General features: G+C 46.7%; 1 protein-coding gene across 1 annotated transcript in view; it reads left to right on the top strand.

Annotated features, from left to right (window-relative positions):
- LOC311102902 (transcription factor IIIB 90 kDa subunit-like) overlaps nt 1-5,096 on the top strand; it is a 56,168-nt gene extending 51,072 nt beyond the window's left edge. The window contains exons 18-19 of the mRNA XM_084144375.1: nt 3,062-3,212; nt 3,386-5,096. Coding sequence (XP_084000501.1) covers nt 3,062-3,212; nt 3,386-3,417 — 183 coding nt within the window. The 3' untranslated portion in view covers nt 3,418-5,096. The remainder of the gene's footprint in view (nt 1-3,061; nt 3,213-3,385) is intronic.
- The last annotated feature ends 12,529 nt before the right edge of the window (nt 5,097-17,625 follow it).

Below are 17,625 nucleotides of genomic sequence, written 5' to 3'. Positions count from 1 at the left end.
TTACATTTTAGTAATTTAGCAGACGCTCTTATCCAGAGCGACTTACAGTTAGCACATACATTATTTTATCGAACCCACAACCCTGGCGTTGCAAACGCCATGCTCTACCAACTGAGCTACATCCCCTGCCGGCCATTCCCTCCCCTACCCTGGACAACGCTGGGCCAATTGTGCGCCGCCCCATGGGTCTCCCGGTCGCGGCCGGCTACGACAGAGCCTGGATTCGAACCAGGATCTCTAGTGGCACAGCTAGCACTGCGATGCAGTGCCTTAGACCACTGCGCCAGTTTGCAGCACGCACAAAACAAATATTAGGCAGCAGGGATCTTAATCCAGGAGGGGATTGCCTCTGCTGCTGTTACCAAGAAGCTTGATCTTGCAAGCTTAGCTAACATTAGCAAGTTAGCAACATTAGCAAGTTAGCAAAACCCAGCTGGAGAGAATTTATTTGGCACATCTTAGCTAGATAGATAGTTAACTTAATAGGTATATAGCTGGCAAACATTAGTGAATTTCATACAAGTGTAACTTGATCACCTCACTTAGGTTGCGCTGCAGGAGTGACACCTTATGAAGCTCCCATTTTTGCTTGTTGTGCTTCTTTGTAAACAAACACGTGACTGGCTCAAACCGCTGTTTTGGGAAACTAGTACTGGTAAGCTTCATAATGAAAAATTATCTAACGGGTGAAATGATGAACACGATCTGCTTTATCTATTACCTAGTGCACAAGTTGACTGCAGGTATTTATTAAAAAAGTTATTATATTCAAAGCCCAAAAAATTTCACTTACCAGAATGCTAACAAGTACTAAGGAATCCTCATAGAGAGTGCTAACTAAGTGCTTACAAGCGCATTGCAAACATTTCGTACAGTTTCTGACCTAAACTATACAAGTAACTCAAAAACGCTACTAGGTTTGTTGCATGCACAAAACGATTATTAGCCAGCAAGACTCTTGATCCAGGAGGGGATTCTCTGCTGTTACCAAGCGGATGCTTGATTTTGGAAGAAGCTAACCACTTAGCTAGATGGCTACCAAGCTACTAAATTAGCAAACCACATACACAACTGCAGAGCATTTAGCACATTTTAGACAGTTAACTTAATAGTTATAAGATATCTAGATGGCAAACATTTTAGTTGTGAATTCCATACTGTAATTAGATCACCTGGCGCATGTTGCACCACAGTGAGTGACTCACAAGGCTCCGATCTCTCATTGTGTGCTTGTAAACAAACACCATGTGACTGGGGACTACCGCAAGCTACATAATAATGTGACAGGTGAAATGAAGAACGCAATGTTCTTTATCTCCTAACGTATTGCACAAGTTGACTGCAGGTATTTACTTAAAGTAGCTACAAATATTCAAATATATATTTTTAAAAACTTCAAATAAATAGTTTTGACTGTATTGAAAAACCATCCCGTGGCTTTTTCCAAATACCCTGGTATAGGTTGTATATACGGTATACCGCCCAAGCCTACTATCGCTAACAGACTATATCTTGAGAAAATAAGAATTAAGAAGTCATGATTCTTTGTCACTACGTATGGTTTTCACCCATTTTGAATGTTATATCCTCATATGATGCAAAACCCATCATACAGGCTGTATTTCTGCCTGCTTGCACGGTGATTGCTCAGAAACACATGAAAACATGAAATGACCCCGGGTATCAATAGAACATCGCTCACAGATGCACAAATACGATATAATATTCAAATTGGGTGAGTATTTTCTTTAACCAACCCTTTAGTCTCCCAAGGACCAGGTGGGAGAGAGTGATTCTCCAGCAGCAGGCTCACTAATGAGAGAGGACTGCGGCCATGTCCCGCTGAGTTGTTCACATGCACTCAAGCGGTGTGGGCTGGAACGTACAGGAGGGAGCCTCTCTTTCTCCTGCACTCTTTCGCTCACCCACTCTTCATCCCTCTGCTGCTGTCACGCTCCACTCCCGCTTGCTCGCTCTCTCTCTCACTCATGTGGTGTTGGCAGCCATGAATGGAATCTCCCAGTGCAGGCTACAGCAACCAGGAAGAAAACATTGCCACGAGGGGCCGGGTCAACAAGGCTTGTTACTAAGCAACTCCTCACCACCCTCTGGGAACTGGCAACAAATGGCTTCTCTGATTGGTTGGGGCCGGGTTTGCTTGGAATTCATGTTATGTAATGTTGTCGTTCATTCCTGCAAGGAGCACAGGAGAGAGAAAGGAGATGTGTGCTTTGCTGTTGCCTGGCATCTTTTCTGGTTCTCTTTGTATTTCCAAAACAGATGTCCTAGGAGTAAATGGTACTTTGAGTTACCCAGCGCAGTGCAGTGCTTCCGCCTGACAGTTTTGGCAATAAATGTCTGTTTAAATGTCAAGCTCAGAGAAACTGGCAGGCTCCTGTGATAAACCTCTCTGCAATAGAATAGAGACTAGCCTAATTTCACTGTTCCAGGCTTTAAAGCTGAGTGACTAGTCGAGTTCATCCAGCCTTTCCCCCAGTGTAAGCTATGGCAGAGAACCACTGACTCATCACACTGTTATGACTGACCTGATTCCACCAATTAAAACTGTGTGATTGTTGAATGAGTATGTCTTCAACACTCCCTGCCTCCCATATCTCCTTCACAGGACTCACAGACCCTTCCTCACCATACAGTGACCAGGCAGTCACCCACCCTCTAATTAGTCTGGAGAATAATTGTATTATATTTTTTCTCCCTCCTTTTCATGGTAATTAATGAGACTTCCGGCTCCTATTATGTGGAGACATTTTCCGCACTGGGAGGCTGGGCCCAGCAGGGCGTCCATGGAGGGAGGGTATAGAGAGCCTAGCAGGGGCTCAGACATGCTGCTGCAGTGGGAGCTGAAATGTCTCTCCATCACACTGTGGATCCCCCACCTGCCTCATCCCCATACCCACATGCAGTAGGACCTGGATGGGAGATCAGGCTAGCTATAACCTCTGTATTGAGCATGTATTCAGGCTCAGGTTGCAGATAGTGTGCAGAATCAGATTACCAGTTGGGGACTGACTTGGTGGATTTTTCCTTATTGGTTCCTCAGAAAGCCAACCCCCTGCCGGTGGCCTCTGAGGTGGTGCCCCACTCTGTGCTGGTTGAGAGTGGGCCTGTGGTCTATGATGATGTGGCAGATGAGGAAGAGGAGGATGAGGAGGAGCCCTGCGTCAGCGCCATGGAGCTGCTGGGAGGCAACGGTCAGTAAGATACTTCAAATTAGCCTGGTAGCCAGATCTCTTGATCGGCTTTAGCCAACTCCTCTTGCATTGGTTGTCTTGCCATGTTGTCTGGCTACCAGGCTGTCTACATATGTTTGAAGACATGTATTTTGAGAGCAGTTGAGTAATCATTCTGTCTTCTTTTACTCCAGAGTATGGATGTGATGACGATGATGGATTCTAGCACTACTGGGTTTGGCCTGTTTGTCTGGACTGTTGTGCTACTCCAACCCCCTGTCCCATTTGGAGAGATTGACTCATTGATAGAGACGGTGGGGTCAACACACAGCTTTCATGCTCTCAGGATGGAGATTATGACAGGATCCATTTCTTCTCAGGATATCTCCTTTAACTAGGAAAGAGGTTATGGGTAGTATTGAGCTGGATCAAACAGAGACTAACCGTAATGTCTCATATCCTACTTTTCACGTCACTCAAGTATATGTGGTCTTTGCCTTAGCCTGTTAACCCCCCTCTCTATCATAGATAAGTCTGTGTCTGTAATCACATGAAAGTGAAGTACACTACCTAATGTGTTAGGAACAGTCATGACAGGTATTAGTCCAATCAGTATTTCAAAAATCATGACTACACATGAACAAAGAATGAAAGCTGCTGTTTGCGAGCTTGCGTCTGAAGCCAAAGTATTGCTATAATCATGCCTTGAATATGTAAAATCATATGGAGTGTGTTTCAGTTGAAATGCTCATGTTAATCGAGGTGATGATGTTACATTCAGCCAATTACATTAAGTCTTGAGACCTGTGTTATTGGATTATGTAAATTTGAACTGGTAGCATTTTGTTTGAGTTTTGGGTTTATTTTTCAACAACTGTTATTTATTTCATTATGTGGTATGATTTCTCATTTGTTTTATGGAGGAAAATTCTGCAAACTATTTTGGACAGGATAATCACTAAAGTGTTAAAACTGGAATCCATAGCGGTGAAACTGCCATGTCCATTTGAGATATTACAACAACAAAGACGTTACTTCAAACAACGAACATTGTTTAGTTTTTTTCTACTTGGAGATCATTGCACATCATTGCACGTGCGATAGAACAGCATAGTATGTACTATGATTGATTTATTTATTTTTTACCACGATGCTGGATGCGCGTTATGCCTACTGCACGTTTCGCCTTTAATTAATTGTACATAAAGCTGCCAAATATATGAATTATTGTTGATGATGAGCTATGCAATGTTATCCATTCCAAATGAATGACATAATTGGGTTCTGGATTTATTTTGTAAATTAGCTTTTATGATTTTATTTGGGAAATTTTGACTGGGCGGATTACTGGTGGTTTGTTCAGTGTTGACACCACTTTTTTTGAGGTGGTGATGTTAGGATGTGGCTAATATTCACATCCCTCTCCCTCCACTTTGCTGCTACTGTATATAGATGGGTTGGTTGATTAGCAACAAAACCGACGTGTGCGCAACTATGGGGAAAAACAAGGTTGGCTTAGATTGTTGACAAACTATATTTGGTCTCCAATGTTTATTGAAAACATAAATACATTTGCACAATGAGCACTTGTCTCTCAAATACATCATTACAGTTGTTGGTTAGCTAGCTAGCAAATGTTTTGCCATATTAGCATAGACGTGACATCAGTGAAAACACCTAAAAACAAGACATGGTATGAAGAACGAAATATAACTAGCTGAACAAGCCACCGTCGATTCCCCACATGGCAGCAGTCATTGTTGCTAGCTATATGGCCATTCAGAATCACAACACACGGACTTCTGCCAAGTGTGCATCGTTTTCGTGTCTTCAGCTAACCCGTCTGTTGGTGTTGAAGGTTACTTGTTTTGCATTGGCTGTCTCAGTAAAGCTCCTACCAACAGGAAACTTTTGTTCTTGTTCTCTTTTCTAATTGATTGGTTACTATCATCTTTCCGTCTTGGGTTGATTATAAGTGTTAACAGCTTTTGACATGAATACATAAAACAACAGGGTTTAGTCACCAGGCTTTTATTAGGGGAGAACAGTCACATCAGCAGAGGTAAGTGTTACAGTAACTTAGCTGCTGGCTAAAAGCCATCCTCAACCTAGCATCTCCAATTGGATAAAGCAAGGTTTAGAGAAGGTAAGGTGTCTTTTATTACATTTTTTCTATGAGCTTTTATGGTGGAGGTGTTGGTTTTCAATGCTATCAGATATCACCCTTGGCAGAGGTTTGTGTGTGTGGAGTTAACTCTATGGAGAGGTCTGGGTCTCCTCGCCCCCGCACATCAAACCCTGACACTGAGAGGGTCAGTCTGTCTGGGCTGCCATGTTAGAACATTACCACACCTCACCTCAGAGCCACGTCATCCTCCTCTTCTCTCTTCATTGCCAGCTGAACCCAGCCTCCCACTCGGATGGGGGCTTTACAACACCATTGTGTGAAGATATATCACATTTTACTCCTCCAGAGCCATCAAAGCCTGTAGCATAGGCTATTTTTCAGCTTTTTGCAGATGAATTTTAAGACCTCATCTGATATACCATTTTATGATATGTAAAATGACCGCCCTGTCAAATAATCTTTGTAAAACAGGTTTAGGATTAATATCACCCACTCCCCTTCTTACAGTGGCCCAAAGAGGCAAACCAGCTTTCAAAAGAATAGGCTACAAAGTTAGGTAAAAGGCTTCGAAATATGTCAGGCTCTGAAGTTTGGTCTGAAATAGGCCAAGGTCAAGTCATTGTTTTTTAAATTCATATGGTTGTTTTTCCCCCCATTTGATAAAGTTTTCACGCAAACACTTTGCTAGAAACTATAATTGCTCAACAAACTGGACTCAATGTATCGTGATAATAAAAAATACAAAAAAGTCCTGGATATCGCCCTGAAATGGTGTACATTCTAACGTAAACTTTGATCGCCTTAAATGGTTACAGCATTTATTACAAATACATGTTACGGAACTCTGTGCTTTTTATTGAAGCGCTACCCGCATAGCTTCAACGTGGGCTGTGGTGGGTTTTACTTCCCCACTAAATTCCAACACCGGGCCAATGTGTGGTCATGTTTGCAATTATGCCAGCTTCATAATGTATATGACATTAACACATTTGCCTAGCTAACGATGTAGCGAACCAGCTAGCGCTGCTAACACCGTACCTAACTAGCTTGCGTTGCTAATGACCTAGCTAACTAGATAGTGCTGCTAACGTCGTAGCTAACTTTTTAGCACTGCTAACGATTAAACTAAGTAGCTAGCGCTGCTAGTGTTCCTAACGACGTAGCATTTTAACAAACTTCGAAGGCAAAAATATTTCTCTGTTTTTTTATGAACTTTGCAGCCTGAAATATTTTGATGGCCATTGTAATATTTTGCAGGTCTTTGACATTTTTTTATCGTCTTTGAAATATTTTCATTGCTTTTGAAATATTTTTATGGCCTTTTAAATATTTTGCAGGTCTTTGAAATATTCTGCTGGTTTTTACCAAACTTCACAACCTGAAATATTTCGCAGCCTATTATTTTGAAAGCTGATTTGCCCCTTAGAGCCACCGTACCTTCTTCCCATGTCATCTAAATCTTAATCTTCTACACAAAACTTTGACATTGGCATTTTCCTGTAAGTTACTGTAGAGAAGTTCAACATTAATCATTCTTTCAGTCTGGTAACTCCATTCACCTTTACTGTCTGTTGAAGGAAAAATGTGTTGGTTGTGTAGTTTTGTAGTATTATGTGACCTTAATGCGCTTTCACAGTGCTAACAGGCAAGAAGGCCGTGTGGATTCATTCTTCAGCATGTTTTTATGCTAGTTGACTAAACTGCAATTTTTCTAATGCCGATGAGAATTTTGGAGAGGGCCTCTGGCAGTGCTGTGAGGTAGATTCAGAGATGAAGAGAGAAAGCCCTCTCCTCCTTTCCTCCCCCTCTTGTTTCCTGCTCTCCATACTCATAGCCCAGGCAGATGAACATACAGTACATGAAGGCAGCTGCAGCATGACCCCCTCTCCTACTTCCCAGTTGGTTCCCTCTCTTTGACAGCTGCAGTTTAGCCGCAGCGCTAACTTTATCCCATGGCAGCCAGCTCAAAGGCACCTTGCTGGGCTCGGCCCTCCCCATCCCTCCCCTGCCTGCCTGCTCAGACTCTGCTGCTGCTCTGCCAGAATAATTTCCCTAATAATCCCACTTGCCTTGAACTCCCTCCACTCCACTCTAGCTTTCTCTGCATCAGCACTTTGATTCTCCCTCCTGGCTCCCTCACCCCAATTATTTCCTAGGACCTTAGCTTAAAGGGATTCCTTTACCCTCTCTCTTTGTAATCTCATTGTACACCAACCTCCATACTGTAGGCTATGCTGTCCGCTGTGGAATATAGATGTGGGTGTATTATGTTGCTCTGAATACCTATTATAGGCATCATTTTAGAAGATAAAGATTGTCATGGACAGATGCTTTCAGGTTTTTGCTGACATCTTCATACAGGTACAGTGGGGGAAAAAAGTATTTAGTCAGCCACCAATTGTGCAAGTTATCCCACTTAAAAAGATGAGAGAGGCCTGTAATTTTCATCATAGGTACACGTCAACTATGACAGACAAAATGAGAAATAAAATCCAGAAAATCACATTGTAGGATTTTTTTATGAATTTATTTGCAAATTATGGTGGAAAATAAGTATTTGGTCAATAACAAAAGTTTCTCAATACTTTGTTATATACCCTTTGTTGGCAATGACACAGGTCAAACGTTTTCTGTAAGTCTTCACAAGGTTTTCACACACTGTTGCTGGTATTTTGGCCCATTCCTCCATGCAGATCTCCTCTAGAGCAGTGATGTTTTGGGGCTGTTGCTGGGCAACACAGACTTTCAACTCCCTCCAAAGATTTTCTATGGGGTTGAGATCTGGAGACTGGCTAGGCCACTCCAGGACCTTGAAATGCTTCTTACGAAGCCACTCCTTCGTTGCCCGGGCGGTGTGTTTGGGATCATTGTCATGCTGAAAGACCCAGCCACGTTTCATCTTCAATGCCCTTGCTGATGGAAGGAGGTTTTCACTCAAAATCTCACGATACATGGCCCCATTCATTCTTTCCTTTACACGGATCAGTCGTCCTGGTCCCTTTGCAGAAAAACTGCCCCAAAGCATGATGTTTCCACCCCCATGCTTCACAGTAGGTATGGTGTTCTTTGGATGCAACTCAGCATTCTTTGTCCTCCAAACACGACGAGTTGAGTTTTTACCAAAAAGTTATATTTTGGTTTAATCTGACCATATGACATTCTCCCAATCCTCTTCTGGATCATCCAAATGCACTCTAGCAAACTTCAGACGGGCTGGACATGTGCTGGCTTAAGCAGGGGGACACGTCTGGCACTGCAGGATTTGAGTCCCTGGCGGTGTAGTGTGTTACTGATGGTAGGCTTTGTTACTTTGGTCCCAGCTCTCTGCAGGTCATTCACTAGGTCCCCCCGTGTGGTTCTGGGATTTTTGCTCACGGTTCTTGTGATCATTTTGACCCCACGGGGTGAGATCTTGCGTGGAGCCCCAGATCGAGGGAGATTATCAGTGGTCTTGTATGTCTTCCATTTCCTAATAATTGCTCCCACAGTTGATTTCTTCAAACCAAGCTGCTTACCAATTGCAGATTCAGTCTTCCCAGCCTGGTGCAGGTCTACAATTTTGTTTCTGGTGTCCTTTACAGCTCTTTGGTCTTGGCCATAGTGGAGTTTGGAGTGTGACTGTTTGAAGTTGTGGACAGGTGTCTTTTATACTGATAACAAGTTCAAACAGGTGCCATTAATACAGGTAACGAGTGGAGGACAGAGGAGCCTCTTAAAGAAGAAGTTACAGGTCTGTGAGAGCCAGAAATCTTGCTTGTTTGTAGGTGACCAAATACTTATTTTCCAGCATAATTGAAAGTCCGAGTTGAAAGTCCGTGTTGCCCAGCGACAGCCCCAAAACATCACTGCTCTAGAGGAGATCTGCATGGAGGAATGGGCCAAAATACCAGCAACAGTGTGTGAAAACCTTGTGAAGACTTACAGAAAACGTTTGACCTGTGTCATTGCCAACAAAGGGTATATAACAAAGTATTGAGAAACTTTTGTTATTGACCAAATACTTATTTTCCACCATAATTTGCAAATACATTCATTAAAAATTCTACAATGTGATTTTCTGGAATTTTTTCCTCATTTTGTCTGTCATAGTTGACGTGTACCTATGATGCAAATTACAGGCCTCTCATCTTTTTAAGTGGGAGAACTTGCACAATTGGTGGCTGACTAAATAAAAAATGTTCCCCACTGTATGACTGTGACATATTGGATGGGAGTGACCTTTGAAGGACAGGAACGTGTTAAGAGTAGCCTTACATTTACATTTTAGTCATTTAGCAGACGCTCTTATCCAGAGCGACTTACAGTTAGTAATGTGCATACTTTTTTTATTATTTATTATACTGGCCCCCCCATGGGAATCGAACCCACAACCCTGGCGTTACAAACGCCATGCTCTAGCAACTGAGCTACATCCCTGCCGGCCATTCCCTCCCCTACCCTGGACGACGCTGGGCCAATTGTGCGCCGCCCCATGGGTCTCCTGGTCGCGGCCGGCTACGACAGAGCCTGGATTCGAACCAGGATCTCTAGTGGCACAGCTAGCACTGCAATGCAGTGCCTTAGACCACTGCGCCACTCGGGAGAAAACATTATGTAAAGAGTTTAACACCAAGTTATGTTTTATTTTTGCATAACACATACAGGTCTTGTTTCACTTCTATAATACCAGTGGAATAGTTAAGGGAGTAGAGAACTGCTGCTTGGCTTTGGGAAGTATAGCAGAGTCCAAGCAACAGCTACAGCAAGAGTGTCTAATTCACAACCATAAATCAACCTTTTGGCCTCATCTCTGTAAACAACATGTGGAGCAGGAGGAGGAGGGCTAAATTGTTTCTCTGAGGCAACAGATGAGTTTGCCTTCAGCTCTGGGCTCAGTTTTGATTTATGGTCCCATCTTTGTAATTGAATTCATTAAGGGATTACTGAACCCCATCTGTGGAGACTACTCCCATGGCAGCCCCTCGCTATCACACACACACACACCAAACTCCTCCGTCAGATACCCCCCATCACAGAGAGAAATTAGATCTAACACCCTCCCTAGACCTCCAGCTGTGTGTGTACGTGCATATATGAGTGTGTGTACCTGTCTGTTCCAACATACAGCTCCCTCTGATCTGTGAGCCCACTAATGCCTCCACCTCCCCCTGAGTGCACCCACACAACAGGGTCTCAGTGTGGGGTCAGAGCCTGGTGCCCTGGGGCTTATTGACTCCCCTGTGTTCCTCTGTTCTGTTTTGTTGCAGCTAGCCTAGCAGCCTTACAATGATCTCAAGTCAGATCTGATTCGATAGCGCAGGTGGATGACACTGTTTAATTACAGGGTTGGAGCCATGCACAAACCCACCTGTGAGAGGGAGGGATGGGAGGAGGAGAGACACAAATATGCTGAGACAGATTGAAAGAGACAGAGGGGTAGACAGAGAGGGGGTGAGGGAACTGACTAGCGCATGTTGAACACCTGGCTCTTGATTAGAGGGTTGGAACAGAGGGAGGGAGAGAGAGAGAGAGGGATGATTCTGATTAAACAGACCATGTGGGCTTTGTCCTCTCTCGGTAGGGGCTTCATCAATCTCTCTCTCTCGTCCGCTCGTGGGTGCAGAGGGGTCTATATAACCCAGTTATTTCCAGAGGTAGTGTCGCATCTTGTCTACAGAGCATCCCCATTTATATACTGTGTGCAGTGTTATCTTCGACTGAGTCCCGGACACTGGTACATGGGCAGGTGTTGACTGTGGATCATTCAGCAGGGTTTGGCTCATGAGACTGCAGTGTGAGGGCTAGAGATAGACCAACCTCTGTACAGCTGCCAGACTCCATCCCCCTCTCCTCTCCTCTCCTCCCTCCATCCAGGCCAGACCAGGCTTCATCAGGGTGCCCTTGGGAACCAAGCCAGAAAACATCCAGCCTCACACAGCTGCATGTCCACACACTCTAATACAAGCACACACACACATTGTCTGGCGGATCTGGGCTGAGAGCCACCCAGACAGACAGGCCCTGAGACCTCGGACGAGGATAGGAGCTGAGAGCCCTGGTCCCTGCCAGACCACAGGTTCTCCTCATCACAGCTGCATCCAGACTCCATCAGACACGCGCCCGCCCATCCCCGACATCCTCAGCAGATAAATCATTTATCCCAGACCAGGCGGTGAACAACAACAATCTATCATTTGTATGACTGTTCACACATAACATTATATTACACAGAATATTCACTGACTATGTGTATGAATGTATCCATATTACCTTATTTTTCCTGTCTTTTGTGGGGCATTTAGTTTTTCCACTCTGAATGGCTACACGGATAACATCACGTAACTGCATGTATATTGCTATGATGATACCTGATGTTCCGTTACTTTGACATCCAGCGAGGATCTCAGTTCCCTGGATAATTTATTGTCATCTGGGCCACCTGTTATGTGAAGTACTGGGATTTGTCCTCTGGCACGGTGCCTACAGGCGCAGAGTGAGAAAGTGGACATTAGCCAACCAGCTGTGGTCTTGTCTCAGCCAGCTCTGCTCTGCCTTGGCTGGTCAGTGTATCTCCTGCCCAGTATCCTGTGTCTGTGTCTGACCAGCCTCATCTCCATCCACCATCTAACCACCTCTCCCACCAGTCCCCAGTCCTCTCTTAGGACACTGTTACCCTGCTCGGGGGGTTGTTGTTGTTGTTTTGCTACCCTGCAGTGGAGATCAGGTGCCTATTCAGCCCTCTGATTCTCTGCTCCACAAGCCCCTGCCTTGTCACGGCATGTCCCTGAGTGGAGGGAGGAAGATGAGATGAGGAGGTTGTAGGAGGACGTTTGTGCCTGTGGTCTTTACTCTAATTGCCTATGAGGGTGTGTGTTTATTAAGTGTTATCCTACAGACAGGCAGGCACTGGGATGCGCTCATGCTGTAACAGCCAGTACAGAAGAACAGAGGAGTCAGAGGAGAGAGTAACGATTAGCCTTTTCAAAACCTCACCCCCCCCAAATCACACCTCTAAGTGGCAATCAGGGAAGATGAGTCATCTGTGAAACAAAGAGAAAAGGACTCTCACTGGAGACACTAAGGGCCCAGAATGCACCAGAAGAACGCCCATGCTCCAGTTGACATGATAATGATATCCATCCAGGGAGCGTGGTGATTAGCCATGGAGAGCGATACAGCATTGCACTAGCGTTTTTATATCTCCCAACTACAGTCCTGTTGTAAGCACTTTATGTTAATTTAGTTGATTATGGCTCCTTTCAGTGAAAAAACACCACAGCAAGTCACTCTAAATGAATTCCCATTCCCTGCACAAATATTGCTTTCTCACACACTCATCTATACACTCACAACAAGACCAACCAACTACACCAGCCAAGACAACAATAGAAACCTCCTTCAGAGGAATGTAGCATGTAAGACAATCTTCTAAATCCTCCATGTTCTGCTTTGCAATTTAAAGAACGTGAGGAAATCAGAACACCATGACGTGTTTCTCAGGCAGACTGAAAATTGGCCAAACAACATACTGTGCTGATTCTGAAGGACTAATATAATTCTATGCTATTTTACTGTTATTCCCAATCATCCAAAACTGCCTAAATACATTTTTCTAGTCAGTGATCCTGTCACGGATTCAGCCGAGGCTGCTCCTCCTCTTTGCTCGGGCAGGCTTCGGCGTTCGTCGTCACCGGAGTACTAGCTGCCACCGATCTATGTTTCTGTGTTCTACTTGTTTTGTCTTCATTGTACACACCTGGTTCCCATTGTGTCTATGATTTGTTTCCTATTTAACCCTCTGGCTCCCACTGTGTTGTGTGCGTGTTTGTTCTATGTTTGGTGTTATCGACTGGTGAGCGGGTTTGTCCTCCCTGCGTGGAGGTTATGTTCATTTTTTTTTTAACGAGTAAAGTACGTTGTCTACTAGCTCTGTGTCCTGTGCCTGACTCCATCCTACCGCTACACACTGACGCCTGACAGAAACACACACCTCAAATGGAGTCAGCAGGTACATTCATTCCTTCCGGATCAGTGGAGGAACGCGTCCAACAGCAGGCGACCATGAGACAGACTCTCGGCACAGCCATGGAGCGCGTGTTGAACACCATGGAGCGATGGAAGAGAGGGGGTTTTCCTACACCACCTCCAACTACACAGCAACCCACACCGCTGTCCACCCCTTCGTCACCTGGGTCCATTGGGATTCGGCTCTCGCTCCCGAGGGCATATGACAGTACAGCTGCCGGGTGCCAGGGTTTTCTGCTCCAGGTAGAGCTCTACCTGGCTACCATCCACCCGGCTCCATCGGGATACGAGAGCGTGTCCACCCTCATCTCCTGTCTGTCGGGAAGAGCGCTCGAGTGGGCCAATGCCGAGTGGGGAGGAATAGACGAGGCGTCGGTGCGCTATGAAGATTTCACCCGCCGCTTCCGGGCGGTATTCGATCATCCACCGGAGGGGAGAGCGGCGGGGGAACGTCTGTTCCACCTCAGACAGGGGAAGAGGAGCACACAGGACTTCGCACTGGACTTCAGGACCCTGGCTGCCAGCGCGGGATGGAATGAGAGGGCCCTGATTGACCACTACAGATGCAGCCTACGGGAGGACGTTCGTCGGGAGCTGGCCTGCAGGGACACCACCCTTAACCTGGACCAGCTGATGGATTTGTCGATCAGGCTGGATAACCTGTTGGCGACCCGCGGACGTCCGGATCAGGGTCCGTCCATTCCGTCCCCCAGCACCTCCGACCCTACACCGATGGAGCTCGGAGGTGCTGCTCTCAGGGAGACCGGAAGAGGGGCCGTCTCCTGCACCAACTGTGGCCGCAGAGGACACACTACTGGTCGGTGCTGGGGAGGTTCCTCAGGGAGTCGAGGCAGCAGGCAGAGCACTGGTAGATCGTCCCAGGTGAGTAGGCTACCGACTCACCCAGAGCTCCCTGTTGCGCACATGTGTATTGACATCGAATTTCCGGAGTTTTCCCCGCATTCCCAGCATAAGGTGCTCGTAGATTCAGGCGCAGCTGGGCTCTCAAGGGATGGTCACGTCAGTGCTCAGGGAGGTGTGTAGGTGTTTCCATAGGTGCAACTACGGTGGAAAGTCCAAACCAGGTCTCCACTATGCACATTCCCCCCCGACTATGGCGATTTGGCTCTCGCCTTCTGTAAAAAGAAGGCGGCTCAATTACCACCCCATCGACAGGGGGATTGTGCGATAAACCTCCATGTAGGCGCTGCACTTCCCCGGAGTCACGTGTATCCTCTGTCACAGGAAGAGACGGTTGCTATGGAAACATATGTCTCAGAATCTCTGAGACAGGGATACATTCGGCCTTCCACTTCACCTGTCTCCTCAAGTTTCTTTTTTGTGAAGAAGAAGGATGGAGGTTTACGCCCGTGCATTGACTACCGTGGTCTCAATCAGATCACTGTTAAGTACAGTTATCCACTACCTCTCATTGCTAATATGACGGAGTCATTGCACGGGGCGCGCTTCTTCACTAAATTGGATCTCAGGAGCGTGTACAACCTGGTGCGTATCCGGGAGGGAGATGAGTGGAAGACGGCATTTAGCACCACATCTGGGCACTATGAGTACCTCGTCATGCCGTACGGGTTGATGAATGCTCCATCAGTCTTCCAATCCTTTGTTGATGAGATTTTCAGGGACCTGCACGGACAGGGTGTAGTGGTGTATATAGATGACATTCTCATATACTCTGCTACACGAGCCGAACATGTGTCCCTGGTGCGCAAGGTGCTTGGTCGACTGTTGGAACATGACCTGTACGTCAAGGGGGAGAAATGCATGTTCTTTCAAAAGTCCTTCTTAGGGCACCACCTGTCCGCGTCAGGGGTGGAGATGGAGATTGACCGCATTTCGGCCGTGCGTAATTGGCCGACTCCAACCACGGTCAAGGAGGCGCAGCGATTCTTAGGGTTTGCCAACTACTACTGGAGGTGTATCAGGGGCTTTGGTCAGGTAGCGGCTCCCATTACCTCCTTGCTGAAGGGGGGACCGGTGCGACTGCAGTGGTCAGCTGAGGCGGACAGGGCTTTTGGTCACCTGAAGGACCTGTTTACCTCGGCTCCAGTGCTGGCTCATCCGGATCCCTCCTTGGCATTCACAGTAGAGGTGGATGCGTCCGAGGCTGGGATAGGAGCTGTACTGTCTCAGCGCTCGGGTACGCCACCAAAGCTCCGCCCCTGTGCTTTCTTTTCGAAGAAGCTCAGCCCGGCGGAGTGCAACTATGATGTGGGGGACTGGGAGCTGCTAGCTGTGGTTAAGGCTCTGAAAGCATGGAGGCATTGGGGGGGCTAAACACCCTTTCCTCATTTTGACTGACCACCACAATCTGGAGTACATCCGGGCGGCGAGGAGACTGAACCCTCGCCAGGCAAGGTGGGACATGTTTTTCACCCGTTTTGTGTTCACCCTTTCTTACAGACCAGGTTCCCAGAACGCTAAGGCAGACGCTCTGTCCCGACTGTATGACACAGAGGAGAGGTCTATGGAGCCTGTTATGTGAATTATTTAACAAACTATTTCAGTTTCTCTGTGCGTCTCCCAAAAGGTTGTAAGTCTTTTGGGATTTAAGTAACGGCCAGAGTCCCGGTCTGCATAGTCAGAGATATTTATTCATTGAGAATTCTGCCATCACAATTTCAGAGTCCATCTTTTATACTCATACGTCATACAAAAATAAATCCCTTCCCTCTGTAGGCGGGCTGTAGTTTTCCACTCTAAAACTGCTCTACTGACCTTCAGTTCACACACACACACATATACACACATGCATACACACATACATACACACACACACACACATATCCTACTCCCTGCTTTACTCAGTTATTGCCATTCTCACAATATTCTGCACCATGTTTTCATAACAGTTTCTCCCCTCCCTAAATTGGGAGGCCTCTTTATCTTAGTTTCTCAGTTGTCTTTGTTGTCTGGCCTGACTCTTACTCACATTGCTAAATAGTGGCTCAATGCCATAGCCTTTACTGGTCCTACACTCACACATTTCTAACACATTATACACAGTTTCAGGGTGTAATAATTAGTCATTAATAATTAATCTATCAGAGCCCAATCCCATACTTCCGGCTTCGTGTCTGGTGGCACCAGTGGTGTGGGAGGTTGACGCGGACATCGAGCGGGCGTTACATACAGAGCCCACTCCCCCCAGTGTCCAGAGGGTCGTATGTACGTGCCGTTAGATGTCCGCGATCGATTGATCTATTGGGCTCACACGTCACCCTCCTCTGGTCATCCTGGCATCGGTCGGACAGTCTTAGTCATCCTTAGCATCGGTCTTAGTGGGAAGTACTGGTGGCCCACTTTAGCTAAGGACGTGAGGGTTTATGTTTCCTCCTGCTCGGTGTGAGCCCAGTGTAAGGCACCTAGACACCTGCCCAGAGGGAAATTACAACCCCTCCCCGTTCCACAACGGTCGTGGTCCAACCTATCAGTGGATTTCGTTACGGACCTTCCCCCGTCACAAGGGAACACCACAATCCTGGTCGTTGTGGATCGGTTTTCTAAGTCCTGCCGTCTCATTCCTCTGCCCGGTCTCCCTACGGCCCTACAGACTGCTGAGGCCCTATTTACACACGTCTTCCGACACTACGGGGTACCTGAGGATATAGTGTCTGATCGAGGTTCACCTCAAGGGTCTGGAGGGCGTTCATGGAACGTCTGGGGGTCTCGGTCAGCCTGACCTCAGGGTTTCACCCCAAGAGTAATGGGAAGGTGGAAAGAGTAAACCAGGATGTGGGTAGGTTTCTGCGGTCCTATTGCCAGGATCGGCCGGGGGAGTGGTCGGTTTTCATCCCCTGGGAAGAGATGGCCCAAAACTCCCTCCGCCACTCCTCCACTAACCTGTCTCCGTTTCAGTGTGTATTAGGTTATCAGCCGGTCCTGGCACCGTGGCATCAGAGCCAGATCGAGGCACCTGCGGTGGATGAATGGTTTCGGCGCTCGGAGGAGACCTGGAACGCTGCCCATGTACGCCTGCAACGGGCCATCAGGCGACAAAAGGCGAGCGCCGACCGCAACCGCAGTGAGGCCCCGGTGTATGCACCAGGGGACCGGGTCTGGCTCTCAACCCGAAACCTGACCCTTCGCCTGCCCTGTCGGAAGTTGGGTCGGCGGTTTGTGGGGCCATTTAAAGTCCTGAGGAGATTGAACAAGGTTTGTTATAGGTTACAGCTTCCTCCTGTGTATCGTATTAACCCCTTGTTCCATGTGTCTCTCCTCAGGCCGGTGGTAGCTGGTCCACTCCAGGAGTCTGAGATACGGGAGGTTCCTCCGCCCCCACTT

The sequence above is a fragment of the Coregonus lavaretus genome, assembly GCF_964263955.1.
Source record: "Coregonus lavaretus genome assembly, chromosome: 27".
Lineage (NCBI taxonomy): Eukaryota > Metazoa > Chordata > Actinopteri > Salmoniformes > Salmonidae > Coregonus > Coregonus lavaretus.
The sequence above is the reverse complement of the archived record's forward strand: the minus strand, read 5'-3'. Positions and strand labels throughout refer to the sequence as shown.